At 41.1% G+C, this 22,881-nt stretch overlaps 1 protein-coding gene across 1 annotated transcript in view; it reads left to right on the top strand.

Annotated features, from left to right (window-relative positions):
* Positions 1 to 1,575: 1,575 nt before the first annotated feature.
* Positions 1,576 to 22,881, top strand: part of cadm2a (cell adhesion molecule 2a) — a 282,932-nt gene continuing 261,626 nt past the window's right edge. Inside the window, exon 1 of the mRNA XM_034684257.1 lies at positions 1,576 to 2,082. Within this exon, the coding sequence (XP_034540148.1) occupies positions 2,022 to 2,082 (61 nt within the window). The 5' untranslated portion in view covers positions 1,576 to 2,021. The remainder of the gene's footprint in view (positions 2,083 to 22,881) is intronic.

Raw genomic sequence — 22,881 nt, forward strand, 5'->3', positions numbered from 1 at the left:
GACAATCTTCAAAGCTATGTCACTTGTCAACCTTAATACTTCACAGCTCTCACCCTGGATGGTGACCATCAACAGAGCAGAACAGCCATGGAACATATAGTTCATGTAGAGGGACACAGCTCACACCCAGAAGCACGTTTGCATGTGCTTTCTCTGTTTTGAATTCTGAGCGCATCCAGCTGCACACTGCAAAAAATGATCGCCAGCGTGTGCCAGGTTTTACCCTGATCTGGCTGACATTTATGGAGTATATTGAGGACAAAGCTGGCACCTGGAGGCTATGCTGTTTACGCTGAATTGCACTGAAACGAAGACTCACACTGAAATGGATGAATCATTTCCCATGATTTGCAACAGATGACTCAGATCCAAGCACTTCTTCTGATACCTTGTAGCTGCTTGTTGTAGCTGCAGATTTCAGCTTTACTGAACTACAGGAGCCCAAAGTGAATTGGTTGATTTGATTTGATTTGATTGCTAAGTATTTTATTTATAATAATGCCTCTTTTAATTTTACCATTGCTGTTGTTTTCTGTCTCTCTGTTATTTTGTGAAGCACTTTGGGCTGCATGTTTTTTATGTATGAAAGGTGCTATATAAATAAAGTTGAGTTGAGTTGAGACATGCACCAGTACCTAACGTTTACTCTGTTTCCCTTTGATAACAAGTAATATCTGGGTTTTTTCTCAAGATCTCAACTTTGGGATAACAATTCAGTCTAATGGGACCAATACATGTATCACATAATTTCGAGATAACAAACTTGTTTTCTCATGACAATTGGATCATATTTTGACAATCAATAAATAGAACAACAGGCTGGTGACTGTGATAAAAAAATATATATATAGTTTTTTTTTGCTTTGGCAACTCTGGATATATGAGTTTTGATCATCTGAACAAAATACAAAAAACAAACACAACAAAACTGATGAACTTGAACTTGATGTCATTAAAAAAATGAGTAAATAAAATGTATTGATGAATGTCTATTTCAGGCTTCCACACTTAAACAACCAACTATTGTCTTGGTGATTCAGTGGTATGTGCTCTCCACTTCTTCACGGTTTTATTTCTGTGTTTCTTTGGGCATGCTTAAATGTATATAGGTTTGTGTGAGGATTTGAACCCATATTATTATGATTTATTATTATTATTATTATCATCATCATCATCATCATCATTAATATTATTATCATTATTATCATTATTATGGTTATTTTGCATTGCTTTACCTAAATGTTGGAAGAAACAAACAAAAAATATGGTGTTTTTTTTTCTATTCTAAATGATAAATAATGAAATGTTCCCATGTTTAAAGAGTTCGGGAATAAATAAGGACTAATTTTGACATACTTTCCGAAAAACTGGGGTCACTCTTCCCCTGATCATTTTTTAATTCTAGTAACGGAACACTCACCAAGTTAAAAACCACTTTGAATTTGATATTTCTTGCAGTGTGTCTCACACGCTGACCCCCCTTCCCCTTGCTTCTCCCCCCACTTCGCTTAGCCTCGGGTCCTCGTGATTGGTTCACCTTTCATGCCCGTCAAAGCTGCGTGGGCGGGACTCAAACAATCCACTCGTGTTCGCTGCGCTGTGGATTGTGCGCCACAGCAGACCAGGACAGGGGCAGACAGTAGCAGTAACAGCAGCGGCAGCACATTCTGTGTTAACGGAGGACGACTCTTCCCACTCCCTTTGGTCTACTGCAGTTTTGTGCAGAGTCCTGCAAACTGCGCGTGCACCTTTGCGCCGGTGCATCCGTGAAAATATCAAGAATTTTGTTTCTCGAGGAGCGAAAACATTTCCGTTTTTTTCTGAAGCTGCACAGTCTCCGGGGTAGTGAAGTCGGTTGTTTTAACCCCCTTCACCCTGAGACGCACAAAAGACGCACGCACTTCCAAGTCCACCTGGATAGCTGAGGAAGCGGTCCGGTCCTGCTCGAGGTCCAGCGGGGAGAGACGGAGAGGAGAAGTTAGCGCGGAAGGAAAGAGGAAGAAAGACAGAGAGGAGACAGGATGAATCTCAAGAGCAATTTGATTTTCACCCTCTACACCATATACGGGATTCTTCTCAAAGGTGAGGCTGCAGGACGAGTGGTGCGTGTTTGCACGTGTGTTTGTGGGTGCTTACAGTGTGTATGTGTATACAGGCCATCAGCAGGTTCAGGTCCACGCGGGTCCTGCCTGAGTGATGCGGAGCTCTCCCCCTCTCTCTTCCTCTCCCTTTCTGAGTCTCTCATTCTCATGTAGATGTGCGTCTGTGCCTGCGCGTGTGAGTACGTGCGTTGAATCTACGTGCGCATCCAAACGTGCGTAATGCTTGAAGCCAAAGAGAATGTCCTGGGCTTGTCCTGTAACACTCGGGACCTCTTGAATGTAAATGTCCAGGAATGAAGGGAATCTTTTTTTTTGTATAACTGGAAGCCTGGGACACGACCTGAAGCCACGCAGGCTGGCGTGCCCCCCTTGTGTTTCCATCTCCTTCAGTGTCCTGCATGTGCACGAGGGGGAAGTGAAAAAGGAGCCCGCGAGGAAAGACACACCTCAGCTCCAAGTAACCAACCCCGCGGCTTGTTTTTGACTCGCAGCACTTGGATGAGTCACGGAGACACTAGCAGCGTTTAACGCACGGAACTGATTGATCCTGCTGTTATGACAGCTCTACAAGAACACAAACACAGCCATTATATCCTCTCCTTTTTCTTCTTCTTCTTCTTCTTCTTGTAAAGCTTTGATTTGCCTGTTTTCCATTCAGGTGTTGAGCACAATCTGCTCTGGTGTCCCTGCATGAGGTGTCAAATGAGGCCATTGTCAGTAACACTAAAGGAGATGGTGAACAGGTGCAAAGGCCTGAATGGATGTCAGGTGATTCAATAGAGTTGCAAAGTTTCTCTTTATCTGCCTTTTTGCTCAGCCATGTGTCAACCTCAGGTTCAGCCTCATGTAGCTAATATTCCCAGTGTTGTACTCCCTCTCCAGGGTTTGAGTTTGGAAGAAGGAACACAGTGTGACCACAACAGAACAGATCTGAAGAATCATTCTGCTTTGGATGTCACACAGTAGACAGTGCTATGGTGTTTAGGCCACAGAGGGGCCCGACTGTAAACAGGAGATTAAGGTGACATTGGGGGTCAAGGTCACAGTGGATTGCATGTGTTTATAGTAGGAGGAGTTTGTGTGTTTCATTGAAGAGAAAATAGAATAGAGAAACCATAAAATAAAAGCTTAGCCGAGGCATGTTTGGCTCTCTTATACGCCAACATTTGTGATTTGAAAGTGTCTTACATGGATGCCAAACACCTTTAGAATGCTCTTACTTTGAAGAAGAATACAGAAGTTGCACCTGCCTTTTTTTAAAACTGTGTGCAACAATGTCCCTGTCAGAATAGTTGCACTTTTCACAAATCAAATACAAAAGTGGCATGAGCACAACCCAGTGGTATTTTGTGTTGTGATATTTTTTCTGTAAACTGAATACAGCTTTAAGAATACAGTGAGAGTGAATGGAAGGTATTAAGTCTTATTTCATCTGAGAAAATCTGGCATAATACACATTTCAGTGAGAAATTGTGGGGGGATGGGATAGGAGGGGAAGGAAGGGGGGGCACTACTTCTTGCCTACACTCACGCTGTGCAACAATGGTAGGAGGGTGATGGATTCACTCTGAAACAACTGTCTGCCTAACAGCAGGGCCACATATGCCACACTGAGCTCCAGTTTTGTGATATAAAGTCCAATTTATCCCCTTCGAATCACATCAAGATGCATTTCAGAGTAATGGACTACAAATTTATTGACATGAAAACCTTGACTTCAACAGCTGTTTTCCCTCAGCCGTGTGCAGGAAGAGAAATCCCAAATGAGGGACCAGTTGCGCTCGATTCCCTTGATCATTTGTTGTCGTCTCTAGGAGATGTGTGAGTGTGTGCAAAAGAGAAAGAGAGAGATAGAGAGAGAGAACAGTCATTTGTTAATAACCACTCATGATTAAGACTATTCTTGACTTAATGAATAGCTATGTAATGAGGTATCTCAGGGTATCTGATATATCCTACAGCTAGCACTGCAGCATTTATTGACGTTGCAGAGTCTGTCTTTTCCTCTGTATTCTCCTAAGGGCGGCACACTCATTATGACGGTGTGTGTGTGTGTGTGTGTGTGTGTGTGTGTGTGTGTGTGTGTGTGTGTGTGTGTGTGTGTGTGTGTGTGTGTGTGTGTGTGTGTGTGTGTGTGTGTGTGTGTGTGTGTGTGTTTGCATATATCCCTGCAAATGTGTGACCTGTTTGTAAAGCTTATGTTTGAAGAGGCCTGAGCAAAGACATAACAGCAGAGCATACGTCGGGGGCTCATTTCATGTGTGGTTTCCTCCACTACACATACACACATCAGTCTCTTCCTCTCTCTCCCTCGCCCTGAAGAGGATAATGCTAGGCTGCTTGATTTGAACAGTCATCTCTTGGTGCAAGACCTATTATTGTATAGGTTCCACACAGCAGGCAGGTCAGCCTCCTCCTGAATGAAGTCTACCTCGCTGAAGCTGTATCCTCGCACTCTGTAAATGACAGCTGTTTCAGCCCCTCTGGCCCGCTGCCAGCTGGCATCAAGACATCCAGAGACACTGCATCTCTGTCACCGGCTAGACCTTCCCGCGCTATATAGTGTGAACGTGAAGTGCTGTGATGGAGGTTGTTGTTTACCAAACAGCCCGAGTTGTTAACATATTATCCGGTGTATCTCATGTGCCCGTGCCGGAGCCGGAGAAAACAGCCTGTTATGCAAATGCCCCCTCTTACGTAAGAGCCCGGGGCTGAGCGGCAGGCGAGGAGGGGAGATGCAGGCAGAGAGAGAGAGAGAGACAGAGAGATGTTCTAGAATAGAGGAGTTGATGTAAGAGTAAATGTGGGAGGAGAGGTGTGGAGGAGGAATGTGCAATCTCTTTAGCTAAAGTGTGCGATATGTGCACATGCCTGTTTATCTCCGCTGCTCTCTCTGTGTCCTGTCACTCTGCCTTCCTGCTAGTCCGTCTGTTTTGAACTCTGATCTTGCTCGCCTAAATACAAACCCCCGCTGAGGGATGTGTTTATCCCCGCAGTGAGTGTAAGCCTCTGAAGGCTGACCCTCCATCCCTCTGTACTTCCGTCCATTCCTCCCTTGCTTCATCCTCCCATCCTGGCGTGGAAGCTTTGTAGCACAGCAGCGTGGGAAAGCTTCTGATAACAAGCGGCCTTGTGTGTGTGTATGTGTGTGTGTGAGTATGTGCGGTGTTTGTAGAGACACTGATTACACAGAAGAAAACAAGATGTTCTCTCTCTTCCTCGCTCAGTTGCTCTCTCCCTCCATCTTCTGTGTGTGTGAGTGTGTGTGTTTGTTTCCAGTGCCATGCTTTGACAGGTTGAACATGTGAGGTTCTCTTTACCTTAAACCGATGCCATGCTGAGAGTCTTTAGTAAAGCAGTAACACTGGATAAATGTGCATCACACACACACACACACACACACACACACACACACACACACACACACACACACACACACACACACACACAAATGCCGCTCCTCTGTGGATTCATTGCCGCTCTGCCAAGGGATTTCCCATGATCAAAGCCAGTCTTTTGTTAGTCCAGGTGTTAAAAAAGTTTAAACAGAGAGGAGGAGGAGGAGGCTGGAGGGGAACATGGTAGGATTCAGAGCTACAAGCTCTTTGTGGCAGAGTCGAAAAACCGCTCAGGCAACAGTTCTAGTGCCGTGAACCTGCCACCTGTTCCAGCTCCTTATCAAATCAGTTAACTGCTGCGTTTGTCGTGGATTTCGCTCGGGAATCCACAACCACGGCAAGTTTCTTACAGATGCTCATATGGTGGGCTTATACATTCAGATTCAAATTTAGACAGAGGGAAGCAGAAGGTCAGTCCATGATAAGCTTCGTACACGTGTACTCACAGATGGTGGTGAATCACAGGTGGCAAAAACTGAACCTAGCAAGACAACATGGAGGGGTTAAAAACTTTTAAGCTTCATGCAAATGTCCTCCTGTTCCCAGAGTGCCAACGATAGCTTAATTCTGTGACAGCCTGTGGAAATCTGCTTGGCGTATAAGAGTCCGAAAAGTAAGATGTCTCCAACAGCACAAGACAAACAGATCAGACATCATTGTATCACAGTGCTATTCTGATAATGTTGGATTCAAAAAGGTCAGAGGTGAATATTCTTACGTGGAAGACCTTGAGACTGAATGGGCAAAAATGACATGTATGTACAGGGGAAAGTATTTTCAGCTTCCAGTATCAGGAGAGATTAAAGTACACAACATTTCATAAATTGTTTGGCTACAGTGTGCCGAGGCTTGGTGGTAGATAATGAACCCCAAAACTTCAAACGACTGTAGAACTCAAGAACAAAGGATTGTTGTTCGAATGTTACATTGCCTTTGATCTTTAACGGAACTCACTTTGGTCTTTTATTCTGTGAAGATATGAAGCGACATCAGACCACCTGGACTCTCGTTTCTGGGAGGCGGGTGTCTTTATAATGCCATAGACACATAGACTGTATAAATAATGGACGTAGTATCCGTGACGTCACCAATCTGTTTCTGAAGCGCTGTTTGAGGCAAATCGGCGGCGGCAGCCATATTGCTGCTGTCGAGCCAGTGTGACGTAAAGAGGCGGAGTTTGAGCCTCCTAGCCAACAGCTGCAGCGTTCCTGCAGGCAGCTGTGCCTCTCATTGGAAGACTAGTAATCTCAATGTCTTTGAAACTGCAGAAAAAAATCCAACCCTATCACAGTGAGGGCAGATTGAGAAATGAGCTATCCAGACTACACTCGTCTTTTGTACCAGGCTGTAAACATGTTTATTTCTGCTGTAAAGATCGGCTTTTTTGAATTGGTGTGTATGTGACTTCCGGTACTTCCGGAGCCAGCCTCAAGCGGATGCTCGATGAACTGCAGCTTTTAGCACTTCAACATTGGACTCATATTTTTAGACCGGAGGTTGCCGCTTGGACGTCACCCATCTGTTCCCGAGTGCTGTTTTGAAGCCAATTGTTGGCGGGAGCCATATTGCAAAGTATGACCTCAACCAAACTTAGTGTGATGTAAAGAGGCGGGGTTTGAGCCTTCTAACCAATAGCTAAGGTGTTCCCGCCTGTCAATCAAGTCAGTCATGTCCTTAGATGTGCAAAACTTGTAATATCAACATCTAAAATTCACCCCCGTACAGTGTGTGCCGATAGAGAAATTAGCTACGTAGACCCAAACCGTTTTTTGAACCAGGCTGTAAACATGTTTATTAATGCTGCAAAGATCGTCTTTTTCCCATTCATGTCTATGTGGTTTCCAGTGTTTCTGCAGCCAGCCTCAAGTGGATTCTCTGTGTATTGCAATTTATAACACTTCCGCATGGGCTTCATCGTTTGAGACCGGAGGTTGCCGCTTGCATAGACTGTGTAAATAATGGACGTAGTATCTGTGGCGTCACCCATCTGTTCCTGAGCGCTGTTTTGAAGCCAATTGTCGGCGGGAGCCATATTGGAAATTATGAACTCAACCAAACTTAGTGTGAGGTAAAGAGGCGGGGTTTGAGCCTAAAGTGTTCTCGCTTGTCAATCAAGTCAGTCATGTCCTTAGATGGGCAAAACCCGTAATCTCAATATCTAAAATTCACTCCCCGTACAGTGTGTGCCGATAGAGAAATTAGCTACGTAGACCCAAGCCGTTTTTTGAACCAGGCTGTAAACATGTTTATTTCTGCTGCAAAGATCGTCTTTTTTTAATTGGTGTGTATGTGGTTTCCGGTGTTTCTGCAGCCAGCCTCAAGCGGATGCTCAATGAATTACAGTTTTTATAACACTTCTGCATGTGCTTCATATTTTGAGACCGAAGGTTGCCGCTTGTAATGCACATGTAATACGATATCCCGACACATACTAGCAAAACAAAAAATTTGGGGCGTTATATTATGAAATGAAGTTATTTTTGTGCATTTTTTTTATACAGAATATTTAATTCCTCTTATCCACTGCTGAGGTTTACAGTGGAATTGTAATATCTGTGGGTTATGAAGATTAACTCACCAAAATGCTGGTACACATTTTTTATCTCTTGAATAATGATACTGTCATTTGAAATGTATTTTAATTTTGTTTACCAAGTCAGAAAAGCCTAAAGTTGCCAAACATGATTCTATCCTCACATTAAGGAATAGAGATTGTCAAATCAATACCAGGATTGGATCGGCTGGAATTGGTATCGGCAGATACCAAAGCCCAGGTATCGATATCGGTATTGGGACCTAAAAGTGGGATCGGTGCATCCCTAGTTTGAACTACTTTCAAGTTTCAATCACAAATTATAAAGCTCATTTTAGTAGTTTTTCTGTAGTTCTTGGAGGTCTATTTGAAATAATTAGTAGCTTCTGAAGCCATGCTCTCGCATCACAAACATTGAAGCATATGCATACATACATTGATTTGTCAAGCACCATTACTCTAATATTATACACCATGTATTTAAGTGTTGTTATAGTAACCTCAGAAAACATGTACCAGCTCTGTCCCTGACTGTTCTTATTGTTGAACTCCCCAGAAGCAATCAGCGGTATCCGAGGTTCAGCCTCCCTGTACTGTACACCACGGCATAAAGACTGTGTCCTCTGAGAATATGACCTCATCATCAGATGCTGGTTTCATACAACACTTGCGAGTTTTCCATCCCCTGAGTTTTCAAGCACACGTTCCGAATGCTCACCAGGATTTTCAGATCCTGGCAAGGAAGTCCTGAAACTGTAATGAATTATCTCGAGTAATTGGCTGTGTGATGGTGATGACGCACCATCACGGGTGGTTGTGGTAATCACAGTACATTTCAAGCATACAAATCAAAAAAACACCCATAATTATGTTGTCAGGATTAAATTCAAGAACATGTCACATTTATAAGATAGCAGTTTAATTCAGATCAATAGAGTATTATTTTAGCTTAAGTGATAGGTATTATCTAATAGAATCATATGTTGGTGATGATGGTTGCTAATAGCTTCCTAGTTCCAAGTACTGAGGATGAGTCAGCCTCGTTTCTAATCCACAGATAAATGCTTTGGTACAGATTCAATGCAGAATAAATGTAGATTTTTATTTTGGCACCCATGCTGTGTTTCATATCCCTTCTGTGGAGTATAATTTAAAGGCGGCCCACAGTGAGAAAAAGAGAGATCAAATGCAGCCTCACATGGAGAACATTGAGACTAAGAGCCCACAGGTGGATTTGGCTGCCACAGTAGTGGCAGCAGACAGAGCGTTAGCACCCTAAATAAACCTCACAGCGGGGGAGAGAAGTATGCAGAGTCAGCTAGCATAACAGCTGATCGAGCTCCTGTGGCGAGTTATCTTTTAAATATTTGATACAACATCACATTGAAGTAAGTAAATTAGTTGTAAAAGAGGCATTCAGTGACTGCTGAGTACAGCAGCACTGGGACTTTTATCAACATGTATAACAAGACTTTAGGGGTTGTGAATAATGTTAAAAATGTTAAAAACAACAACACAACTCTCAACAAATTCCTATTTCAATATAAACATACGGATAAATGAAAGAGTCATTCGCAAAAACAGTTAACTTACTTTTGAAAAATTAAAAAAATGTTTCAAAAAACATATTTTTTCTAATTCTAGCTTTTGGTATGATCAATCAACTGAGGTTGGGTGGCTTTGACTAAGTCAAAATGACTTTACTAATCAGAGATTTCTTGAAAATGTAACCTTATTAAGAATCTATATCAAAAAGAAATATATCTTTTGAAAATTTAGAAAAACGAAGTTATCTGATTTTGCAAATTGACTCTTTAAATGTACAAGTTATTAAGAAGCTGATGTGTCAGTAAAAAACTTGGCTACTTGAAGGGCTGTAGCATCAACGTAATGTCACACTTGAGGTTGTGGTGTTATTCTAATATCTAAATATTCAAAGCTATGATGGTAAATGGTAAATGGTAATACTTATATAGCACTTTTCTAGTCTTTCTGACTGCTCAAAGCACTTTTACACTACTTGTCACATTCACCCATTCATACCCATTCACTCACTGATGGTAGAGGCTGCTATTTAGTGAGTGACCATCAGTATAAACTAATCTCTCTGATTTGTTCTGGAATTCTGCTTGTGAACTTGTGTCTGTTCCTCAACAATAGCCGTGCTAGTATACAGTATAACAGCACACCCCCTAGTGTGATATTCCCAAAATATATTTGGTCGGATTATAAATATTCTATGTTCATCAGTAGGAGACTTATGTAATTATAAAATGTACATTACAAATGATAAGTACCCAAATGCCAAAACAAAATTATACACTGCTACAGTATGAAAGAGCCTTCATTCTCACAGGAAAATATAGCAATCATAGGGCTCCATTTTTGGTCGGCCTAGCTGCTAAATCTTGATTGACACACAAACTCCTTCAATGTTTTTGGCTTCTTTTGTTTAAGTCAGACTTCAGTAATTAGATATAATCGACTCAGACATATTCAACACCAACACATATACTGGGAAAGACAAAGATAGAGTTGAGTGCTGGTCTGTGTGTACGCCTGTATGCATATGTGATGTCTGTATTAGCATTGAATTCCAAAGGATTAGCGAGGGGCTAATCTGAAGCTCCAGTCTTTGACAAGCCATGTGTCACTAATCTCAAACACTCCGGAATAAAGAGACACAAACACAATCACCTTTTGGATTAAAACCCTTCATGCAGAGGGTGTTGTAATCTTTTACTCAAAGAAGGAAAAGAAACTGCAAGAAGAAACTGAAGAAGAGAAAATTTGAGAAATAAAACAAGATAATGACGTCTTTTTCAGCCTACAGTATGCCGTTTGAAAATATGCAGACAAAACGTGGGTTGCTTTGACATGCACTTCCAGTGGAACCTAACATGCTTTTCAAGTTCATGTATCGCCCCCTTCTTAACAACTCTTAACCAAAGATAATGTTCTTTTTATGTTATGTGCCCTTTCATCTGACAGCTCCTTTTCATACAACTCCCTCAGGGCCAGCGTCTGGAGACTCGGTAGTACATGTTACAGTAATCATTTTCTTCAACAGAGATAAAGATATGGACAGCCGTGACTCTGCCGTCTCCCCCCAGCTCTCCTGCTCCAACTCTGATATTGTTCGGGGACTCTGTGTCTGTGTTCTTGACAGAAATGAATTCAGCCAAAGCAAAGTCGGCCCATTTTGTGTACAGAAACATTCACACGCACCGAGCCATATTGAATGTGTACACCAAAAACAATACACACTCACACAAACACACACACACGCTTGTGCACACAAAAACCCAAAGGCGTAAAGACACAGCAGTGAGAAAACAGCAGACTGTTTGCTTGTTTTCAGGGACTGCATTTGATGGCCTAAACATCAAATGAAGCTTAAAATAATTGTATTTTTTTGACTGTTTCTGACTATCCATACACTTTGTGAGCACACATATTTTTCAGACAAATTAGGGTTGACAGAAGGAATTTATTCACATGAAGAATGTTGGTAAGGGTAAAGCAAAGTCAGGGGGAAACTGAAATTGAAAGGCATGACAGATACTTCTTTTCTGTATTCTCTGTTCTCTCTTTGCGAGGACCATCGCTGTTTCCAGCACCAAAGGTCCATTAAAGGGGAAAGTACGTTCACTTCATAAACAGGAAATAAGCCTGAAGCCACAAAACATCCCCCAGATCACCATTCATACTCTTCAGAGTCACTATTACTCCATTAAGTAATCCCTCAAATGAGCTTCAAACCATCTTTAATGGCATTGCTCATTTCCTCAGTTTTCCTCCTTTTTTTTTATTGATACTTGTATCCGTTCATTTATCATGTCCTATAATTTTCCTACAAATCAACTTCAATTGCAGCCGTGTTCGCTTTCTACACTGTACATTTCAGTCTATGCTTTAATGCTATGGTTCTTTAATGTTCTGCAAATCACTGGTTTAGTGCTTAATTGCTTTACTTGTACTTATACAATAACAGTATGGAGTTATGTCATGATACTAATTGAAAAGCAGGATTTACTATATCCACAAATACACATGTTTTAGTATGGCAGTCTCAAAGGAAGCCTAGAAGTAGCTAGAGCTAATTGAAATATAATTCCCTGAAGACACGTGTTCATGTTAATTGACTTTCTGTGTAACTGTTTGTGTGTGTCTATGTGTGTGTGTGTGTGTGTGCACTTCAGTGTGGATGCTTTTTTGTATTTATATTATGCCAGAAGTCACTTTCTAGTCCCTTGTCTAATCATCAGCTGGAGGGTCCCCCACGTCTTAATTCAATGTTTAACTGCTATGAGACTCTTATTACATGAGCACTATTTCTATAAACATCTAATGTCATGAAATTATACAGCACAAATCCACTTATATGTCTTAAACTCCAATTTAACTGGCTGTTCTGTAGTGTAAATGAAAGCAGTTTTTACCGCAGTGTTGTTTCAGCTCTTATATCCGAGTGTTAGGCGAGTGTTAATGTGCTGAAGAATGGGGGTTTCAGACGGGAGCAAATGGACTGCGTGTGCCTGTGTGTGTTGGTTTCTGTGTGAGTTCACATGTGAAACTGGAGAGGACACACATAAAAGCCTGCGATTACCTGATTACTTTTGAGAACTGCAGGTGTGTATTGTATTTCATCCAACTGACAAAGCTTTCACACCCATACCCCTGTGAAAAAAAACACACAAACACGAGGATTTAAATCATTAACCATAAACACTTTAATACTTTGTGTTCTGCAGGAAGTTTTCAGAAGAGGTTACATTTGTCTGCTGTCATGACATTCAAAAACACATACTAAAATAACCTTAAGATGAATATCACATATTGAAAAGCTAAAAATGATTGATAATATTGTGTTGAGTGATCCGTCTATACACACATACTGAACTGGATTTAATTTCCATAACCAAACATATACTGCACAGGGATGTAAGTAAAAGAACTGCCATGTTATTGCCTGAAATGCAACATCAGGCAGTATTCATGGCACTAAAAGCTTATGTCTGATACAGTAAGTTCCCCAAACATTCACGTGCTCTTTCATCCCTAAAACAGCGGCCTACGCTGCTAAAAATATAATTGTGTCTGCCAGTAGCAATTAACACTACTGTAACTACAGTGGTTAAAAGGAATAGCCTGCTGTGGGTGCTCAGTCAGACAAAGCTAGGTAATTGTTAGCATGCAATCAGACATTTTTTCTGATAGTTAGTTAAGATTATGCAAGATAATGACATCGTTTTAAAAAAGATAGAGCAGTCATGTTGAAATTCTGGGCTCCTCCAACACAGACACAGCAGAAGTCGAGAACTAAGCTGCCACTATGACCTGAAGTTAGCAAACTGGTGTCTTGGTTTGTATTTCTTCTGTTTTCTAAACCAGACCACACTACTGTGCTACAAATCGTATTAAATACATGCTAAGTTTGTTGAAAAAAAAAAAAAAAATTCCTTATATACTTTTGTGCATTGCCTTTACACTGCATGGCAGTGCCTGCATCCAAATGGACTTGAAGCACTTTGTTACTCTTACTGATCTTGTTTCCTCTTGTATAGGTATTTGCTTGTGTTGTTCTTGTTCTCGTATGTACGTCGCTTTGGATAAAAGCATCTGCTTAATGACATTGTAACATTGTAACACAGCTAACAGCTTCTAAAATAATCAGCATGTATTTGTCATTATTGTATATGCTATAGTAATGGAGGGATACTCGATATTGGAAATAAGTCTACGCCTTAAAATGAGTATCTGGAAAAGAAAAATTCGATCTCAACATCTCTGCTACTAACATAGACTGTATAATAAATGGATGTAGTATCTTTGACGTCACCCATCTGTTTCTGAAGGGCTATTTGTTGTCGTTGGGAGCCATATTGGAAATGCTGAACTCAAGCTAACTGCTGTCGAGGTAGTGTGAGCTAAAGAAGCAGGCTTTGAGCCTCCTCGCCAACAGCTACAGTGTTCCCACCTGTCGGTCAAGTCAGCTGAGCCTCTAGTTGTGCAAAATTTGCAATCTTTAAATCTTCTTAACAGATGAGTGATGACAAAAATCACCTCCCGTACGGTGTGTGCCAATCATAGGCTGTATAAATAATGGACGTAGTGACGGAGACCTTTCGCTCGCTCGCTCGCCCCCCTCCCCTCTCTGTGCGCAATGCGATGCGTGAGTGCTGAACAAGCAAATATTATTAACATTAATTGAAGTTAAAAACGAAAAAGTAGTCCACTTACATTCTTGGCACTTGTATAAAAAAAAGAGGAAAAACTGCATTTTATCCCAGTGTCACTGATTGTCTGGCTCTTTTAGTCCACTGTCAATGTAGGGTCTTAGGCCTGACAGGTTATTTGCCAAAAACACAAGACAGTCCACATGCGAAGAGGCCCGATCTCTTTTTATTCACTATGTTCCCAGCGGAGGAAAAGACGCGTTCAGAGCGCGCTGAGGATCCGGGGACGGAAGGATTTCTCTCTGCAGTCTGCTTCACGCTGTGCATGTGCGACTCCTGTGACCTGTCCCTGACCCGTCATGCAGTGCGCCCACTCGCAAAACAGCCGCCGATGTGTTTTTTTCCACAGTTGATTATTAATTTTCACAATCGAATCACCGTTTTTTTTAAATATTCGAATATATATTCAAATTTTGAATATTCGTTGACAGCCCTAACCGTCGTCGGCAGCCATATTGCTGCTGTTGAGCGATTGTGACGTAAAGAGGTGGGCTTTGAGCCTCCTAGCCAACAGCTACAGTGTTCCCGCCTGTCAATCAAGTCAGCTGTGCCTCTCATTGGAAGACTCGTGATCTCAATATCTTCGAAATTGACACGTTAGAAAAAAAATTCAGCCCCGTAGTGAGTGTGCCGATCGAGAAATGAGCTATCCAGACTACACCCGTCTTTTGGACCAGGCTGTAAACATGTTTATTTCTGCTGTAAAGATCGGCTTTTTTGAATTAGTGTGTATGTGGTTTCCGGTACTTCCGGAGCCAGCCTCAACCGGATCCGCGATGAACTGCAGTTTTAGCACTTCCGCATTGGACTCATATTTTCAGACCGGAGGTTGCCGCTTGGTGCCATTAGAGAAATTAGATATTCAGACTAAAATCTTTTTTTGCCCCAGGCTGTAAACGTGTTTAATTTTGCTGTAGAGATCAGCTTTTTTTGAATGGGTGTGTAAGTGGTTTCCAATACTTTTGAAGCCAACCTCAAGTCGACACTTTAGGAACTGCTGTTTTTAGCACTTTCGCATTGGTTTCATTTCTCGTGGCCAGAGGTTGCTGCTACATGTTATTGATGTTACTATTTTATTCCTACATGCCTATGCTATTCTCTTCATGTCTCAGCTCTCACGCTGCATGTTGTGTTACATTCAGTGTTGCTTAGATGTTCCTTCCAGTATGGATCTTCTCAGTATTCCTAAATCTAACATTTGTTTGGAGTGAGGCCGCTCCCCATGTAGAGATTGCTGCAGGCCTGTTGTAGAGAGGAGGGAAGATGGAGTCAAGTGAGACAATTTATAACAGTTAAAAACCAAATGAACTGAGACCCTTGGCTTGGGTGAGCGAGCGGCAGCATACATAATGCGCCTTAGGGATTCCTTCTCCACACTCATTGTGCCGCTCAGTGTGTGTGTGTGTGTTTGTGTGTGTGTGTCCAAACTAGCGTACACATAGCACACAGAAACACACAGCTCCCTCCACCATCTGTCTCTGTTTGCCACATTGCAAATCCATTATATGCTACACAACATTATTCCCCCCATCCTAAGTGGCACACACCCCTGAGCTTTCTTCCACTATCCCACTCAGTGGAACAGCGACAATTTGCTACCACATGCACATCTTTGTTAAAGATGCCGTGGCATGTTTCCAGCTGGATTTAATACACATTTTCATGCTCCATTTGCATTTTTTTGTGAGTTGGTGTTTAGCATCTATGCTCTGAGATTTTACAAGAGTGTCTGCTTGTTCTTGCAGCTTCATGTGTTTGTGTGATAAGATATTTTTCACTGGCCACCGGACTTTATTAATCCTGCTGCCTCAGAAATATTATTATTTTTGTTTTGGCGGGCTGATTTAACACATGCACTTTCACACTGTGTGAAGGTTTGGCTGAGTAGTTTTATGGCAATCTCATCTCCAGTTCTAATCAAAAAGCTTCCCCAGTCTTAAACCTCCCGCTGAGGAAACAAAGAAGTTATTATGTTTTAAATGGTCTCCAATTACAAGTAATTCTGCTGCCTATCTTAAAGCTATTTGCTTTTCTCTCACTTTGCTCCAGTTGGAAGAACAAGCATTGTTCTTTGAAAAAACAACCAGTCCGACAAGTTAGACATACAGCAGATCTATTCTTTTTGTAAAGCAGGATGGTCTGTCTTTCTTCGCACTCCCTTTCTGGCTGTCTTCATCTCTTATCATTAGAAACGGGAAACACAGTTAACTCAATTCCTCCTTTATCTTCCTCATTAGTGTTTGTCTCACAGTGCACTCAATTACTCAGTCCATCACTCTCTTATACCCACAAGTCAAAAGCTTCCGATGGCTGAAGTGAGTCAAAAGTCTCAGACTTAAGACTCATTAGTGAGCAGAGAGTGACGCCAAAATCGTGCACTGATGTTAAGCTTTTGTGTGGTTTCACAGCACTTAATACGGTTAGTCAGAGCCTTCCTGCCATGGCATTTAATAAGTTTAAATGTTCATCTAAGGCCCTCGTGGAAGTGAACCTTGCACAGCTGGATTAGCTTTGATGGAGTGGATTTCAAACGTAACCTTGGCTGTATGGTGCTGGCGTTGGCAGTGCTCACTTATTTCTCCATTGTATGACATTTCAATAATAACAGCTCTTTACTGTCTACATAATTGCTTTGGAAAATTGTTGTTGCTCCTGTTGCATTCTTGTAACAGCTCATATCATCTGACCATTTCACATCCAAATAAGAGAAGTAAAACACTCTCCTGTGCCGAAACAGAGCGACTCAAAATACAAAGGTCAAACGATTACAGTTATGAATCATAAGTGAGAGAAACAACTGAAACACTCATCCTGCTTCACTTTAAGCTTATTCGTGCAGCTGAATTAGCTCATGTTGATTATGAGAGTTGTTATTCTAGCTGCATCCATACCACCCATTTGCAAATTTATGCTATGGCTACATTCCCAGACTAGCTTGCCAACATGCTAATAGTGCTGTAGGCCTATGTGAATCCAGTTCAAACGGACTAGCTAATGCTAATCTCTGTTAATCCTCTGAGAAGCACCCTCAGAGCAACATTATCATGCTACTCTGTCGTTGAGATGGATAGTAGAGGAGAGAGGGGACGGCACAATGGTGAATGGAGATATCAGCATGGCAAATATTAAATCATAACAGCTGACACACACAAATCCTCACACCAGTGGTCACCTTCCAATGCCCGCTCCTCCACACACACACACACACATAGCTGCACACACATATACACACACAAAAGGCTGCAGACGTGAGCTATTACTGGCGAGATAGTCCCAAAATCTCCCGGCACGGCAGTAATAATGAGACAGTGTTAACCACAGTTGCACTGAGCTGGTAAATGGTGTCCTACTCTCCAGGACTGAGCGCCGATCCTAAGCCCTCGTCGTAATGCACCGGTCACCCTAATCCTGACCTTATTAAAAGCGAGCCTCTAAACCAAAAAGGAGCAATACCTTAAGACTGTAGTGGATCCTCGATACAGCTGGTCCTCGTCCAGCCTGTCCTTTACGTTATGACCTTTGCGTGACTTAATCCTCGAGTCACCTTTCACCCCCATAGGCATTGTGATTAAAGAAGTGAGACCACTTCAGAGCCAGTTTTAGCTTCTGATGAACATGATTGCATTTATTTTAAAAAAAAAAGTGCAGAGTGCAAATGATGTAGAATCCAGAAATTGTAAAACTGGCTGCATCAGAGATTTTCTCCCAGATATTGATTCCATGTTGCAGTGCGATGTGATATCAGGACTTAATTCCATTTTGCACATGACAGCAATAAAAAACATGACTGTGAAATGAAATAATAAATGATTTTCTGACAGCGGCATCATTTAAACTTCATGCAAATTTCCCACATGGCAGCATTTTTCTTGTCTGAGATCTTTTTGAAAAGGTTCTAATTTTCATATATTTTCCTGACAATGCCTTGATGCTGTCTCCGATTCTCCATAATGCAGCTCTAGTTAAAATAACATTCATTATTTAAATATGTAATCCTTAAAATGATGAATGCAGTCTAACCCTGCTTTCCTCTTGTGTGACATGGTTATGTCCCGCTGTTTCCTGGTAGAATGTGCTGATTCCAGCGACTACTTCTCTTCACACTTGGGGTTCATTATGCCGGAGAAAAATATAACCTTGCATGTATAAAGTAAGTCTGCCACTTCTATATATAGAAGAGTGACATTTAAATTGCGCTTTTCCACTTAAAATTGGGCTAAACGCTGAAATCACTGACTTTATGGTGTCTGTGCACAGCAAGTGAATACAGCAAAAAACTCTCAAGACGATTGCTGAATGCACTTGCGAAGCATCTAAGTAGACATTTATTTGCTAATCTGTATTCAATTAGGTCTTTTAAAGTATGAAGCTATACCAAAAAAAGAAATATTACTTGAACTACTTGCAGTGCTTTCATCCTTTTTTCAGCTTGATTAAAAAAATGAATAGCATAATCCCAAAAGTCTACAGCGGGTACTTGTTATTCAAAGGAGATCACCTTTGATAGGAGAGATAACAGGAAAGAAAGAAAGGTAGGAGGGAAAGAAAAAGCCTGAGGGGCAAAGAGGACAGAAATGAACCAGGGGGAAAGGTGACGGCTTGTTTTCAGATGTTATGCGTGAGTATATGTTGCGCCTGTGGCTCGGCTGGGATCCTGATTGACATGTCACCGGCCACTGCTGTGCCAGTGCTCTCTTAAAGCCCTGCTGTGATAAGATGAAATGAGACAGACATCAGGGTTACGAAAAACATAGTGTGTGTGCATGTGTGTGTGTGTATGTGTGTGTGTATGTGTGTCATAAATGGGTTTGAGGGTGAAAGGGGATGAAGGAATTAAAGAGATGTGGGGGTACCAGGGTGGGGACAGAGGAGTTACCACCCCACATCTGTTCCTCTGTCATACACAGACAAGAATTAGGAGCAGAGACGGATTAAACTGGCAAGTTTGAAAGAAAAAAAGAGAAATGTGTATCCCGAAAAGAAAGTAGATATAGCCTACAGATAAAAAAAGGCAAGAAAAGAACAGCAGCTGTGCATTTGTTATTTATCATGTGAGCCTTAACACGGCGTCGTCAGTCTTGTGCACAAACACCTCAACTCTCACTCACTCATGCTAATTCTACACAAGCGAAAGCTAATGAGTAATTATGTAGACACAATCACAGAGATAAAGAGTGCAAATGAAAATGTGATGTATAAAAAGTGCTTTGCTGCCCAAGAAACACGTCCCTGACATCAAGCTAACAGGGGGCGGCTCAATTGCTGTTTAATGTTGAACTGCTGTGTTCCACGTTCTTAGTCCTAAAAGTTAACAATATTGACAAACCTTAATCATTTCATCACTTCATATTGATTAGCTGCTGAAAAGACAATGAAAAGAAATATAAAAAGTGAAACAACCTATTTTATGACCCATTAGCTTCACTCAGACAATAGCTAGCTGAAGTATTTTGCCATTTTCTACATCATGGTTAGCTATGAAGTGGCTAAATGCTAATATTTTCAAAAGTGATAAACAATACAACAGAAAAAGCACTTAGGGACTTAGCTTTGTGAAAACACCATTGTTATGGGTTATTGGTTATAATCATCAACAGCTAACGTTAGCACTCAACTACTTACCATTAATATCATCATTAGCTTAGAAAGTGGCAACAAGCTAATACTACGCTTGTTAGTGTTTTAGCTACAATAAGAAAATCTTACATTTATGTCTCATTCATTTCAATTACTACATAAGAGCAGGATAAGTTCCTAAGCTAACGTAATGTTAGCTAGGCTGTTGATTGCTAATATTAGCTGTAGCGTAACACCTTCAAGTGAATTATCTAATTTGATATTCAATTTGAAATATGGTCTGGTTTTCAGCTGGACTTTCGCTCAGCATACTCTCCACAGTTGCAGTCCAACATTATACCAGTATTGACCTCCTCACCCTGACCTGAGAGCAAATATCCGTCATTTGAAAGTGGTGAATAAGGCAATACAAGTTATGGATTGACATGGTTTTAACTTCTTTTCCTTTCTTTTCATGCCTCTCTTTCCTTCCCTCCGATCTCTCGTCGTCCTCTCTGAATGTTTTATTCCTCTCTTACCCTCGACACCTCCCGCTTCGGCGTCACCCATGGCTTTCATCTTGGCAGGGTGCTTCCTTTATGAGAATACTCCAATTGGCAGACAAGCGCCCTTGTCAGACACCATTCATTGCACTTGCATAGATATGAAAAGTGTTTTAACAAGCACTGCTGCGTTTTGCAGTGCAGCGGAAACTGCATACCAATGGGCGATGCAGATCCTGTGACCAAATTAAAGACTTAGAGAAGTTTGGAGACAGTTATGTTGATGTCCTTGTCAGACATTAAAGTGCAATGCAGCGGCCCCAAGGTGGGGAGAAAAGTTTGCTTGGCTTTTGCTGATGTCTGTGGAGAATCTGGAAAAGCTGCAGTGGAGTTAACTGAAGCATATACTGTATTATACTTTCTGAATTAGATTTCTTGCATTAGATTTTATAAAATATATCTCCACTTAATCTTAGCTGTCACAACAATAACTTTCATTTGGTATTCAGATATGAAAGCACATACTGTATAATCAGGTATTTTACTGTTCAGGCTCATTTTCTCGCCTGTTTAAAACTTTGTGTCTCAAAACTTTTCTTCAGTCCAGAGCAAGAGAGCAAGACACAGTAGCCATGTTCCCATCAGGATGACAGGCTTTACATTTGAATATACACAATCAATAGTGATAGTCATGTAACTTCAGAGTGCTATGACACGAAAAACACCAAATGCCAATGCTGAACAAGAGGCAGGAGGCAAGACAGACAACTTGTCATGCTCACAAACACACCTAAGGGAAGTTTAGAATCATTAAAATCTAACCAGCATTTCTTTGGACTATTGGAGGAATTCAGAATGCCTCCAGATAACTCTTCATAGCACATCTTTCCCCATATATGGGGAATATGTGTATATATGCCAAACAATGAGCAGGTTTGACTCCAGAAACTCCTTGCTGTTGGGAAACAGTGCCAACCTGAACCACTATACAAAAAAAAAAAAAAAAAAGTCTCATTACTCTATTCTCTATTGTCCTATTTTCCACCCGATTATGTTTGTTTCTGATCTCAAGTGCGTTTTACATTTACTGTAACAAATTTGCAACTCGGAGAACATTTGATGCTCTGGAAAGCACTTATGGACGTGTTATTCTCTGTAAATCAGTTGATCCGGTTTTAAAGCCTTTATACAGTGTTGTGTTCCTAATCCTTTTTCCATGTGTTAGAAATAATACATTCTCATTCTTGTCATATTTATGGATGGGGATCCAGAAGGACCCTGATCCACAATTTTCAAAACATGCTAGATCAATAAAGTTATAGCTCAGCTATTGAGTCTTGTAAGTCCAATAACTAGTGGCTGGTTGCTGGTCAATACAGGGTTCCAGGGCACTAGTAAGTTGTTGAATCTGAGGGAAACGTTTGAGGCTGGAGTCCTGGAGAGAGCTATTAACAAAATGCAGAAAGAAAGCTCTGTTAAAACTCAAAGACTGAGGGAGATATTACACTCAGTAGTTTCCAATCCTATGACATTGTGTTATATCTCCAGTTGGGTCAAATCACTGGTGCAAAAACCTACATTGTTTGTTTTTAAATAATATTAAATACAAGTATTAAACTACAAGAATAATTCTGGTTGTGTCTGAAGAGATCTGAAGTAGGGCTACATTTCTTACAATTTCTTACAAGGGGAGAGTTCAACCTCCATGGCCAAGCACATCAGCATTGTGCATCAAATTACACCTAATCACAGTACCTTGTCTTGACTGTAATTGGGTTTTAAAAACTCTTTCGAGGCGGATGGCTGTCTAACATGAGTCCGGTCCTGCTCAAGGTTTCTGCCTGTTAAAGGAAGTTTGTCGTTGCCGCTGTAACTTGCTAAATGCTGCAAAGTGCTCTGCTCATGGTGGATTAAGATGAGATCAGACTGAGTCCTGTCTGTAAGAGGGGACTGGATCTTATCCTGTCTTGATGTTGGGTCTTTGTTAATAATTAAACATAGAGTACGATCTAGACCTGCTCTGGTTTTAAAAGCGTCTTGAGATAATGCTCGTTGGGGTTTGGCGCTATAAAAATGAAGATTGATTGATTGATTGATTGATTGTCATCCACTTAAGGCAGCTGAGGTACTCATTTTTCAGAGAATATGAATGATAAGAGAAACTCTTTTATATCATAAAGACAACAGAAACTACCCAAGAAATCATAAATTCTGCCAGGGTATGTAAACTTGTGAGCACAACTGTAAATGTATAAACATCGGTAGTATAAAGGTAGTTGGCTGAGTACACGAGGTGACATGAAGCTACATTATGATGCGTTTAAGGTCAGGTCAGCAAAGTGGCAATAAGCTGAGTTAAATATCAACACCTAAATCAGTATGAGTTCTGACAACGTAATTGTCTTCCTACTATGTTATAGAAAAAATCAATAACAGAATCGATGGACAAGGATCCTTTAGAGGCTCAATAATCAATGATCTGCATACTCTAGTCAAAGAGCATACTGAAAATCTATCTTTACTAAGCCTTGATACCAGCATGAGCAGATC

This window comes from Notolabrus celidotus, chromosome 5 (assembly GCF_009762535.1).
Source record: "Notolabrus celidotus isolate fNotCel1 chromosome 5, fNotCel1.pri, whole genome shotgun sequence".
Taxonomy (NCBI): domain Eukaryota; kingdom Metazoa; phylum Chordata; class Actinopteri; order Labriformes; family Labridae; genus Notolabrus; species Notolabrus celidotus.